Consider the following 11,875-nt stretch of genomic DNA (forward strand, 5'->3'; position numbering starts at 1 on the left):
GGCGCGGCGGAGCGTCAGAGTGGTGTAGTAGTGTTGGAGGGGGGTGGCGCGGCGGAGCGTCAGAGTGGTGTAGTAGTGATGGAGGAGGAGGGCGCGGCGGAGCGTAAGAGTGGTGTAGTAGTGTTGGAGGGGGGTGGTGCGGCGGAGCGTCAGAGTAGTGTAGTAGTGTTGGAGGGGGGTGGCGCGGCGGAGCGTCAGAGTGGTGTAGTGGTGTTGGAGCCGGGGGGGGGGGGGGGGCGCGGCAGAGCGTCAGAGTGGTTTAATGGTGTTGGAGGCGGGGGGCACGGCGGAGCGCCAGAGTGGTGTAATGGTGATGGAGGCGGGGGGTGCGGCGGAGCGTCAGAGTGGTGTAATGGTGATGGAGGCCGGGTGCGCGGCAGAGCGCCAGAGTGGTGCAATGGTGTTGGAGGCGGGGGACGCGGCGGAGCGTCAGAGTGGTGTAATGGTGATGGAGGCGGGGGGCGCGGCGGAGCGCCAGAGTGGTGTAGTGGTGTTGGAGGCGGGGGGCGCGGCGGGGCGTCAGAGTGGTGTAATGGTGTTGAAGGGGGAGGGGGTGCGGCGGAGCGTTAGAGTGGTGTAATTGTGCTGAAGACGAGTGGTGCAGCGGAGCGCCAGAGTGGTGTGATGGTGCTGGAGGCGGGGGGTGCGGCGGAGCGTCAAATGACCATCGGTCGTGTGCAGCAGTGTGGTTTCGTGTGACCGACGCGCTGACAGTGAAAACGGCGCATCAGGTTCGCAACAAATGCTCGGCCTTTGACAACGGTGTACCCCACACAGGCATCTGAAGGTAGATCAGGCCGGTGGAGTGTAAAGATAATGTTGTTTGTGAGGGCTTTGGCCACCACCGCTCTTGGCCATGATCCTATGTGCTCCAGTGACCACAAAGGCTTCCTCCTGTTCGACCACTTCGTCTTCACTGCTCATTACGTTGAGTCGACTGGTAAAGGTTTTGAACTGATCGGATGAGCGCTTTCGAAAACCGAGCATGTCGGCTTTATATGCCAGCTGTAGTCCATTCCCGCCAAAGGCCCTGTAGCAGTACTGGCCTTAGTATATTTCCGTCGGGTTAACGCAGACTCCCGTCGTTTGTGCCTGTCTGTTGCACTTGCATGATGATAATTCAGTTGGCCTAAATGTTCACAAGTTATGGGCATCGAAAACCAAAGTGCTTGGCTCACCACGCGCGTTGCCATAAACTTCCCCATTTCTTATAACGGGAAACACTGTTAATCATGACTCAACCTGTTGTCATCGACAAACATTTTTTTCAGTTATATTTTCTGCACCAAAAATGTAAATCACTCTCCGTGCATCTGTGTCGGCTCCTGATCAGCATGCAGTGACCTGCTGATCTAATCACTTCATCTTTCACATTAGCCTCCAGGAAGGAATGCAACTAGGGCGCAGTCTTATCCATTGTACGTTTGGATAAGTAATTTGGGCACCATTAGACCCATACTGCAATCTTTATATTAACGTCACCATATTTATCATATGGCTTAAGCAAAATCACAGAAGGTTATATTGAAAGCCACGAATATTTCACTTGGACGGTACACTATCTAGCATACCTGGTTACACCTGGTCCTGCACATGCTCAACCAATGTCCTCGACTGATGCCATTGTACATATGCTCAACCAATGTATTTGTGTACTGTTGTTGGTTACAAAACAAATCATGCATTGCCTGAAATGCCCATTGGCCAGCATGCCTGAGGAATTAGCAAAGCGCAAGCACATAAGAACAACGCCACGAGTCTGTTCGTCTTCTGATCAAACGCCTGGCATGACACCACGTTCATTCAATGGCACCTTCTTTGACCAGTTTATGGCACCACGTCATGTAATTAACGGGTCGCATCTTCATCTCGGCTTGTTTCAGTGAGTACTTGTTGCCCTTCCACGTGTTCCACGTGATTCCGATCCAGGGAGTTTTGATGGAGCCTTTATTGTAAGGTCCTAGCAGGGTAGAGGACAGGCATGCTGTATGCCAGCCCGCGCTCTGGAACTGAACAGCGCAATGCTTGCCCCAGCTATCGTTGTCTTGGTCCTTTGTCGAGAATTTCGCTTTGCTTAGAGAATTGCCGGCGTTACCCACATGTTTACCAATCTTCAGGGCGTATTTCTGCTGTTCAGTGCCGATGGAGAAGGGAGTATAAGTGGAGAAGGTGGAGGCGTTGTCCCAAGCCTTCAGATCCACACGCAACTGCATCTGGTCCATACTGGTTAGCAGGTTCATGTACTCGTTGCCCAGCCAGAACTCGCTGCTGAGGTTGCCGAATCCCCACTTGTAGCTTTGCCAGCCCATGTTGAAGTCCTGGTGGTCGGCCACGTCCGCGCGCCTCATGAGCACCGTCCAGCCGCCGCCGTCCGTTTCCATGTCGCAGAAGACGCGGATGCCGCCGCCGTTGCCGCACACGGGTGGGAAGATGGTGTAGACCCCGCTGCGCTGGTGTCGCTGCTGGACGGCGGCGCAGTCGGCCGGACGCCACTCGTCGACCGTCTGGAACTGGTCCCGGAAGCTGCACCGCTCCACGATGACGGTGGTTGCGCCGCTGCCTGCCGCTGCGGCGACGGGACGCGCCTCCTCCAGCAGAGTGACCAGACGCTTCTGCGTGTCGTTGAGCTGCGCCTGCAGCTGCTGCTCCGACTGGCGGATCTCCTGGCTGATGGTGTCCGCGAGGTCGGGCGGGCTGGTGGCGGCGGTAGCGGCGGGCGCCTTCACTGCAAGCGCGGCTTGCCTGAGCTCGGCCAGGGTCTCTGTCAGCCGACTGCTGCCCACCTCCCTGTACAGCTGCAGCACGCTGTTGTCCAGCTGCGCCAGCTGCGTGTCCACCGTGTGTGTCAGCGTCTCCAGCCTCGCCGCCATCTGGATCAGACGCTCCTCCATCCTCCGCAGGATGCTGGGCGTGCCGTAGCCGTCCTCCGGCTCTGTCCCGATGCTGCTCTTCAACGGGATGTCGTGAGCTTCGGTGCCGTCTGCGCACAGAACACTGCACACCAGCAGAAAGTACACGAGGAGCCGCATCTTGACCGCCGCTGCTGCTGCTTTTGTCTAACTCTGCCCTCCGCACCGCCGGCTCTTATTATATACCGACAGTTTGTTAACGTCCACAGCTCAGACAGTCTGGTTTTCCGCAGACCGCTTTGTTTACAGCTCGTGTCGTGTACGATTCTGACACGGCTGGGCTTCACACCGCTAGACAGACATAAACACATAGCTTGGGCCGTTCCAGGGCAGCAGACCTTTCATCTTGACATGTGAGCCAGCATGCTTGGTTTGTCGTGGCTGGTGTCGTCTTCAGAGCGTAAACATCTAGTAAGGAGGCACTCCGGTGTCTGGTATTTCCAAACATAAACACGTGACGGAGGCCCAGAGAGCCGGTGGAATCTGGACTGCGTCACGAGCGTGCCGAACCCGAGCATGAGCAGCCATGTTTACAACTGTTGACATCACGTCGGGAAGTCAGCGATGGTGAGCTCGTGTTGATGATTCACTTAGAAGGTCCAGCCCTGCTCAGACCACAGCTAGGCTGTATTCCATCACAACCTTTCCGAAAACTTGGGTGATTAACATTGGTATGTCCTGGATTCCCATGGTTTAGAGCAGTGTTGACCGAAGTATGCCCTGAAACATTTTGACCCGTCGCGATGCGTGACCACGTTTGTAAATCGTTACAGAAACGTAAACCAACGGCACCGTGTGCACGATCCATTTTTGAACTGCCATTGTGCCCGGAACTGATTTTCATGCGTTGCATTTGACATCAACAAGAAAGTCCTTCAGCCCCAGGTGTTCAGGGATCATGAGCTGCAGGTCCATCGCGATGGCTCATTTCGTTACAGCGCCTGCCTTCTGCTCCACCCACCGGTGGTGGGGTGAGTTCGGTCAGGGGCAGTCGAAACCCACCGTAGGGGACTCGAAAGAATCCTGCACAAAATCCGTCGTCTTGTTAGATTAACCAGGGACTTCCTGAGCCATCTTTCTCTTCCATCTTTACTGCGTGCATGTACGAACTGCGTGCGTGTGTGTGCGTAGCAGCAGATAGTGCGTACTGTTAACTCTGCTAAAGTTGTTCGCATTTCCACTTCAGTACCGTTGGTTAGGCACGGCTGGCTGATCCTAATCTGGCTTTACCTATGACTTGGTGCTGTACCAGTTGGTGATCGTGTATCAAGCATTCGCAAATGTACCTTTGGGAGCATGCAACTGCTCGGGCAGTATCTACGGTAACTGAAAACGATTTAAGGCGGCATCGTACATTTTGGCATAGCTGAAAATATATGAATTACGCTGGCTTCCACAGAACTGAGATCTGGTGTAGTGCGTGCAGTTTGGTATTCGTTCATCTCTAGATTGCTGTGCCATTTTTGGCACCGGTGCTGTTTTTTTCGCAATTCACTGACAGCGAACGTCATGTTTGGGTATTCAATCATCTTGGAATGATGGTGAAAGTGCGCGCAGGTCGACATCAGCCTGCACCGCCTGTGACATTCCGCGGTCAACCACGGTCAGTTGTGGGTCAACATTACCTCCTCTTGATATAGCAAAATATAATTATGGCACCGTTCAATTGATAAGACAAGATGTAGTCCTGATCCCATAACCTTACGTCATAGCAACCAAAGTTCCTAATCCTATAAGCTACAGTCTTAGGAATAGATGGTCTTCATCAATCGATCGCTAGAATTGGCCGCCAATGCCAGAGGTCGAATGAAAAACCTCAAAAGCAACCAACATTTGTGCTTAATGCACGCCTCTTTTACGAGGCGAAAAATGAAGACCATCTATCCGGTTTTTTCAACTCAGTTGTTACTAAGTTACCATTATTTTGTGGAGCGTAGATCTGTGCATTTCAACGGAATGCTGCACAGTTGATATTAACACGCGCCCGGGTGGCCGGTTGGGTACCCTTTGCTCGGATTGGGGGTCAATTTGACCGCTTTGAGATCTCAGGAACTAAAAGAGCTGGGACACCAAACTCACAGGGTGTGTTGACCTGTATATGAACTCACATACGTTTAAGTTGTAGGTCCTTAGGTCATGACTTTCGGGTCCAATAAGGACAAACAAGGTCAAGTTACAGGTTGGTCTCCAACGGGAACCTAGATTATTGTCCTAGGCAAAATGTCACATGCATATCTAAGGTCAGTGACCTCGTTTAATGTTTTGAAGGTCATGGTGACCACAATCTTACAAGGCCGCTTTGAGTTTTGCATTTGGTCAAGCGACATAGATTACGCCAGGCAGTATGTTCCTAAAAAATTGACGTGGGTCATTCTAGGTCAGTGACCTATGTTGACCTTTGAGAAGCCTATCAAAGGTGTATAATGGGGTTCCTATTGTCAACAGATTCCAAATGAGCACCCAAGACTATCACATACAGCAAGCCCTAGAGCAATACAGCAGGCTGACTTTGACCATGGTATGGCCTTTTTAACTGACCTTTAGTCAATTTAACTTATTCATTCAATTGTTGCGTGGTCTAAGAAAGCACCTCAGAGATGTATGGTTTCGTCTAACACTCCCTTGATGGATCAGATTGAACGGCTCCCGAGAAATTGCCTTCGTTGAAATCATGGCTTGATTTCGACCTGCCATAGATCAGCGAGATTACAAGGTACATCTAGATGTTTGATAACATTCCGTGCTCTATTTAAATTTCCACAGCTGTGCAAAATTTGGCGCGACGTAGCCGTCCGTTCAGAAGTCATTTTGGAAAACCCTTGGGGAGAGGGTAAATTTGACCGCTCACCCGAGCGTGTATTAATGCAAGCTGGACATACAATCAAATTAAGTCAGCTAGGACATCTGGCTGTTTATAACGGGAAATAATTGCTCTAGACAGCACAGCTTGTCATTTAGGAATCATTCTCCTCAATACGTCATTGCTTGACGTCGTCGCACCTTGCATTGCATTGATTAAGAGCTAATGGACGGTTGTGATGGCTGGAAATCGTGCTCACGAACGCGAGATGTGAACGACTCGACAATAATATTTTGATTGACCTTGACCACTGCATGGATTGGAATGACAAGATTTGAATGACGTTAGTGTGCTGTCATGAATGTCTCGGTGACATCAAACCGGTCTTCCTGAAATGGTCGATACATCTTCGCGGGCGTGTAGTTTAGAAAATAGATGAGTTTAAGCCTTAGGAAGGGCAAGGTCGTGCACTGCACCAAATAACCTTCAAGATGGTTATTTCTGTTACAAACTCCATGCATATGTAGGACACCCCCTTTAATGCATGGACTATAAGACGTTTCGAAACTTTTTGTTCTCTGTGTGCAAAGGAAGGTCACAACTTGCTTGCACAACTTAGCTCCGAATTCATGTTTCTTTCACAAACACTCGAACAGACAGCTAATCACTGATGTGTTTTAACCAGCCCTGGGCACATTCGAACTCCGGCATTTATCTTTGCCATGTTTGACATCAAATCAAAGCAGACCCTGGTTTGCATTTAAATCATACGGGCCTGTGAACAAAGGCAAAAGTAAACTAACGCTAGGACAGGAGTAAGGTTAAGTGAAGGTCGTTGTGAGTTAAGGTCAGGCCACCTTAACGGGTCTAATTTTTGCCGTTCTTCCTCCGCGAAGGCAAGCCATTAATTGCTGCACATGATTTGTTTTGATAGGTCTTTGGTATAGAAAGACATTAATTGTACGGTATTATTTTTCGCGAATGAACCTAGCAAATCAACGGGATGAACTCGTCCGAGCTGATCTCACATAAGCTCTGGTGATGATCGGGTGTGCGGTCGTATGGTGCTACTGACCCTGACTGGCAGAGGTCCAAATCAATGGACGAATGACATACGAGCGTTTGAAACTTGGAGGGAGGCCATCAGTTCCTGCACCCTGAGGAGGATACTCCTAGAAAGCCTCAATTGGCGTCAAAACAACGTGATAATTTTTACTTGTGAAATGAATAGCGGATTGATTGATAGAAGACAGCTGAATAGCGGATTGACTGACGTCAAAATTTAGATGTAGATTCTAAGGTCGTTTACCTATGGTAGGTCAAAAATAGGTCATGGTTTCATCGGCGGTAATTTCTAGGGAAACGTTCAATGTGATCCAGCAACGAAGTGTTAAACGAAGCCATACATTTCTGAGATACTTTCTTACGATACACAACAATGGATTGAACAAATTGAATTGACCTAGGGTCAGGTACGAAGGTCAGGCCAAGGTCAAAACCACCCGGTTCTATTACTCTACGGCTCGCTGTATGGGGTAGTTTCTGGCGCTCATTTCGAACGTTTTGATAACAGGAACCGCATTATACACCTTCCATGGACTTCTTAAAGGTCAGAATAGGTCGCTGGCCTAAAATGATCCAGGTCAACGTTTGCTTTTAATTGAATACTGTCTAGCGTAATCTTTGTCGTTTATCCAAATGCAAAACTCAAAGCAGTCTTGTATGCTTTTGGTCGCCATGATTTTCAAGCGGTCAAACAAGGTCAAGGATCTCAAACGTGCATGTGACCTTTTGCTTAGCACAGCTATCTAGGCTCTAGGGACCCTTTGGAGACCAACCCGGAATTTTATCTTATTTTCCCCTTTTGATCCACAGGTCATGACCTAGGACCTCAAACTTTGACCTTAGTGAGTTCACGTACAGGTTGCGGTTTTGCGGTTGCGGGGAGGAGACACCTCAGCATCCTATGCAGCTGACCGCGTGAAAAATTCCCAATGACGACAATGGCATCAGCGTTACGGTTTTTTAATCCTACCTTTCTGCCCCTTTCTCCTAGCATTTACCAGAGGAAATCTCTCATGGGTTGCATCGCGTCTGTTGCTTATACGAAGGTAGAGGGGGGATAACCACTTCATTTCAAAGAAGTCCTATCCAAAGTCAGAAGCACAAGAGGGGGGGGGGGGGTGAGGTGGTCACGAGACCATGCCTCTTCTGGGCCTCGAAGGGGCCCCCACAGGCTTCCAAGGGCCCCATAGCCGGCCGAACAGATGCAGGATATTTGCAAAAAACGCAACAAAATTGGACGTCTTTGAGCTTCCAGGCAACACAACTTATTTTTTTCATTTATTGAGAGGGTGGTGATTAGAGCATGTTAAGGTCCTTTACGATGTCCAGAGATTCTACTTTGCTTCCGGGGACCTATATGCCCACTTGCAGGGACAATCCCATCGTTAAGGTGTATTCTACGTAGTCCCTGATTTCTTTGCATTTCCTCAGAGGGCCTTAGGTTGTTTCTGGGGCCCTTTCACCGGCGTACCGAGGCACTCTTGCCAATCAGGGCCTTCCACTGAATCTTTCCATTTGCCGGAAAGGCTCTATAGGCTACAGCCGGGGGCCTTATATGCTAAACTGCTGGGACATTCTCGGTTGCTTAGGTTATCGGTTCCGTTGGTCTACGCTGACCTACCGACACACTCACAACATGCCAGTGGGCCTTCTACGTTCGTCTAGGGCCCTTTCAATTCGGTGTCGCTTGCTTAGGGCCTTACGCTCCTGTCGGAGGCCCGTCTGTTCACCTGTATGGGCACACTCGGTTGTTCCGGGTCCATCAAATTAACATCCTCAGGCACACTGGGTTGTTCGGCGCACTGCACATTGGATCTTTGTACTGAAATGTAGATTTCTTATCCTCTTGTCGGGGCCTACTTCTCGACCCGCTCACGCACAATCAATTCTTAGATTGTCATCCACACTGGGGTTCGGGTACTTCTTATGTGAATGGAGGGCTCTGCGCTGTTGTCGGGGCCCCATCCGTTAACCTGGCCAGGCCCACTCGATCGTTTGGACGGTATACTACACAATGACCTGGTCAAACGGACTAGGAGACCAACACAGCTGGATTTCCGTCAATTATTTATCCTGCGCCCGACCGGGGAGAAAGTTGACTTTCCCCTACGGTTTTCCGAGCACTGAACAACTGCAGCAGCCAGAAATGTTCAGTACCTGTTCATTATCTAAGGTAGCATCCTGTTTACAACTACAAGTTTTGACTTACACAGATCAGTGACAGGCCATGTCAGAGACCTCCAGAAACGTTCGCCGCGCAAACATGTTGTGGGTAATTTGAAATTGTCCAAAACTGTTGCACGCGATACAACATGTTAGGTTTTAGAGTGCTTCGAAAATGAGAGGTCAGTGACCTAAGCTCAAGTCAACTTTGGCTATTTTATAAATAATGTAAAGCTGTGCATAGTTTTGAGTAGATTTCATGTCTGCATATGAAAAAGAGTACTAACTTGCATGCACAACCATCATATAATCACAGCGCACATGACTTTGGTCCAAATCAAGACCTTTCTCTATGGGTGTCTCCTGAAAAAACAAACGCTGAGCCCAAAACGAGCGGATTTAATGGATAATTTTGGGCGCAGAATTCACCTGCTGCAGTAACAATATGTGGTGGTATCATTCTAATCAAAAATTAGGTTGCAATATGCCATATGAAGAATTGCATGGTCATACGAGGTCATCCAAGGTCAACAAACCATGCTGCCAGCAACTGAAAGGCTGGATGAAAGAGTACGACGCGTGTAACCTCCTCCTTATCGTGTTTGTCGAGCTGATGACGTATAATTTATGTACCGACACACCTGTTCTCAGTTTGTTGCAACTACATTCCCAAGCGTAGAGGGACCATGCATGATGTAGGCAAAAGCTATGCGATCATTAGTACCCGAACACGTGCAATAAGCTATTTCTGACCACAGAGAGGCAGTGTACTGGTAACATAAATCCGGCTAGCAGTTCAAATTTTCCTCTAGCTTGTTCATGACTTTCACCTAAGGTGACCTGACCTGACCTGAGGTAGGGAGACAGTGTACTGGTAGCGTAAACCCGGCTAGCAGTCCAATTTTTCATTTCGGTTGTTTATGAATTTCACCTAAGGTAGCTTGATGACCAATAGACGACCGTAAAGTGGTATTTTTGTGTTTGGAATACTTTGAGCATACAGCTGCATCTTATTAAATAAACCCAGATAACACACGATGTGAAGATAACCTCATTCTTCTTGTAGGCAGCTAGTATTACAGTGACACCAATCTGACCTGATCCATGTGGGGAGAAATGCATAAGTCGGAGTGGTCGCAATGAACTCAGCACAATTTAAGAGCCTGTTTCTGTGCCCCCAATATCCGTTCTGACATGCAAAGATAAACCTCTGGGGCATCTGTTGTAAAAACCGTTTTTCGTTTGGTGACCTCTGGTGACTGCATTCTAGCTAAGTTTAAGACAAATTTGGTGTGCATTATTTAAGACTTGACGAGGCCCTTAAAACGGTCTTTTTCTCATACGGCATCTGTAGCTTGGAGACCCCAGGTAAAAGTCAACTCCCCGCCCCCCTCCCCCCACCCCCGCTCCCGGCCGGGCGTGGTCATCTCAGACCCGAGGCCTGGCACGGGTTAAAATCCACAAAAACACACAAATCATGGAATGTGTCTCTGGTACTGTGAGTGCCGACAGTAATTAGCGTTGAGTGCCAAACTACACGTTGCTAATGACACAGGTCGTTTACGGTAAATCGTGTCCGTGCAACGTGACAGACCGCGTGAGTCTTCCCCCGGGCGAGTCGGCAAGCTCATATTTCAGTATGCCGATCGCCTTCTGCATACTTCCGGATGCCTCACCAAGCAGTGCTTTAATTTCTGTCCGCTAGATGACACACTTGCCGTACCATCGCCGGCGGGCACAGTGAGGGGCGCGTCTAAACCCTTTTCCTTTCCCCACCTCTCAAGAGCATTTATAATTTCTGCTTAAGACAACATGTGGAAAAATTTCACAAGAAGAACGTGATATTTGTTCAATTCTAACACATTACCGACGTAATCGCCTGATGACGCGGATAAAACCATGCGTTGATATGCACTAGAAGGTTTGTAGACTTACCACTGATTTCTCTGTCGTATTTGTAACAGAGCTAGAATCCATGAACGCACTAGGAGAGCACTACTGTGGTTGATGATCGGAAGTGGTTGAAATTGCTGGTGCGCAGCCATGCTGCTCCCCGTTTGAAACACCCTCAAAGTTTTGCCTTACGTCTAGAGCGACGGTCCAAGATGGCTGTTAAACATTGAAAAGACAGTGTCCTTGTTGTTGTGTATGCACCAAAATTGTGTGAGTAGTACATGGGGCAAATACGTGAGTGAATATACGTGCACATTTTTATTGACCTTAAATGGTTGGGCCAGACTTGTAAGCCAACTCTTTATTAAATGAATTCGCTGTTTCTGCCCCTGATGGTTGTGGCTCCCTTTTTTGACACCACTTAAGTTTGGGCTCGTTAGATGCATGTGTGATGCAGACACTGAAAATGTCAAATAGGACTCTAGCACTGTTCTGGTGTATTCAATTCCTGAGTAAAGTTGAGTGTTGTGCAAAGACCAGATGCCTGCATTTAGCCTAATATATCTGAGGGCTTGGATCACACTGCATGACCAGGTGAGTTTCAGCTACAGTCCTCGTCAGAATTGGTGTCAGAATTAGCTTTCATTTTCAATAAATATGCTTAATTTACCAATGGCATTTGAAAATGAGTCTTCTCAATTTGTCAACTAGGTAGTGTTGCAACCCGGAGTTTGGAAACTATGAGCAAATTATCACCAATCGTTTTGTCTTGCATTTAACTGAAAAGACAGATTTAAAACTGCCATACTGTTGCTGACTGTCTTCACAGGTTGGCATGATGCAACATGATGTGCATGCAACAAAGGCATAGTTTTGGAAGACTACATCCCTGTTCATTTTTTTTTGGAGGGGGGGGGGGGTGCTGAACACTGAAAAACAACAACACCTACCCTCAAGAGATTTTAACAAATGGGTGACTTTACAGATCTTGATCAGCTTCTTCTCAAATTGGAAGGAAATGACACACATGGTTGGCAATGAGACT

The 11,875-nt window shown here is 48.6% G+C and overlaps 1 protein-coding gene across 1 annotated transcript; it reads right to left on the reverse strand.

Annotated features, from left to right (window-relative positions):
• Nucleotides 1-840: 840 nt before the first annotated feature.
• Nucleotides 841-3,060, reverse strand: LOC119098436 (techylectin-5B). Its single transcript, XM_037221387.1, has one exon. The coding sequence runs from the start codon at nt 3,027-3,029 to the stop codon at nt 1,800-1,802; it is 1,230 nt and encodes a 409-aa protein (XP_037077282.1). The 5' UTR covers nt 3,030-3,060; the 3' UTR covers nt 841-1,799.
• Between the last annotated feature and the right edge of the window lie 8,815 nt (nt 3,061-11,875).

This window comes from Pollicipes pollicipes, unplaced genomic scaffold (genome assembly GCF_011947565.3).
Source record: "Pollicipes pollicipes isolate AB1234 unplaced genomic scaffold, Ppol_2.1 Scaffold_1600;HRSCAF=1878_pilon_pilon_pilon, whole genome shotgun sequence".
Classification (NCBI taxonomy): domain Eukaryota; kingdom Metazoa; phylum Arthropoda; class Thecostraca; order Pollicipedomorpha; family Pollicipedidae; genus Pollicipes; species Pollicipes pollicipes.

Excerpts from the sequence above, each read along its gene's own strand:
- LOC119098436 (XM_037221387.1), bottom strand. The coding sequence starts at position 3,029 with ATGCGGCTCCTCGTGTACTTTCTGCTGGTGTGCAGTGTTCTGTGCGCA.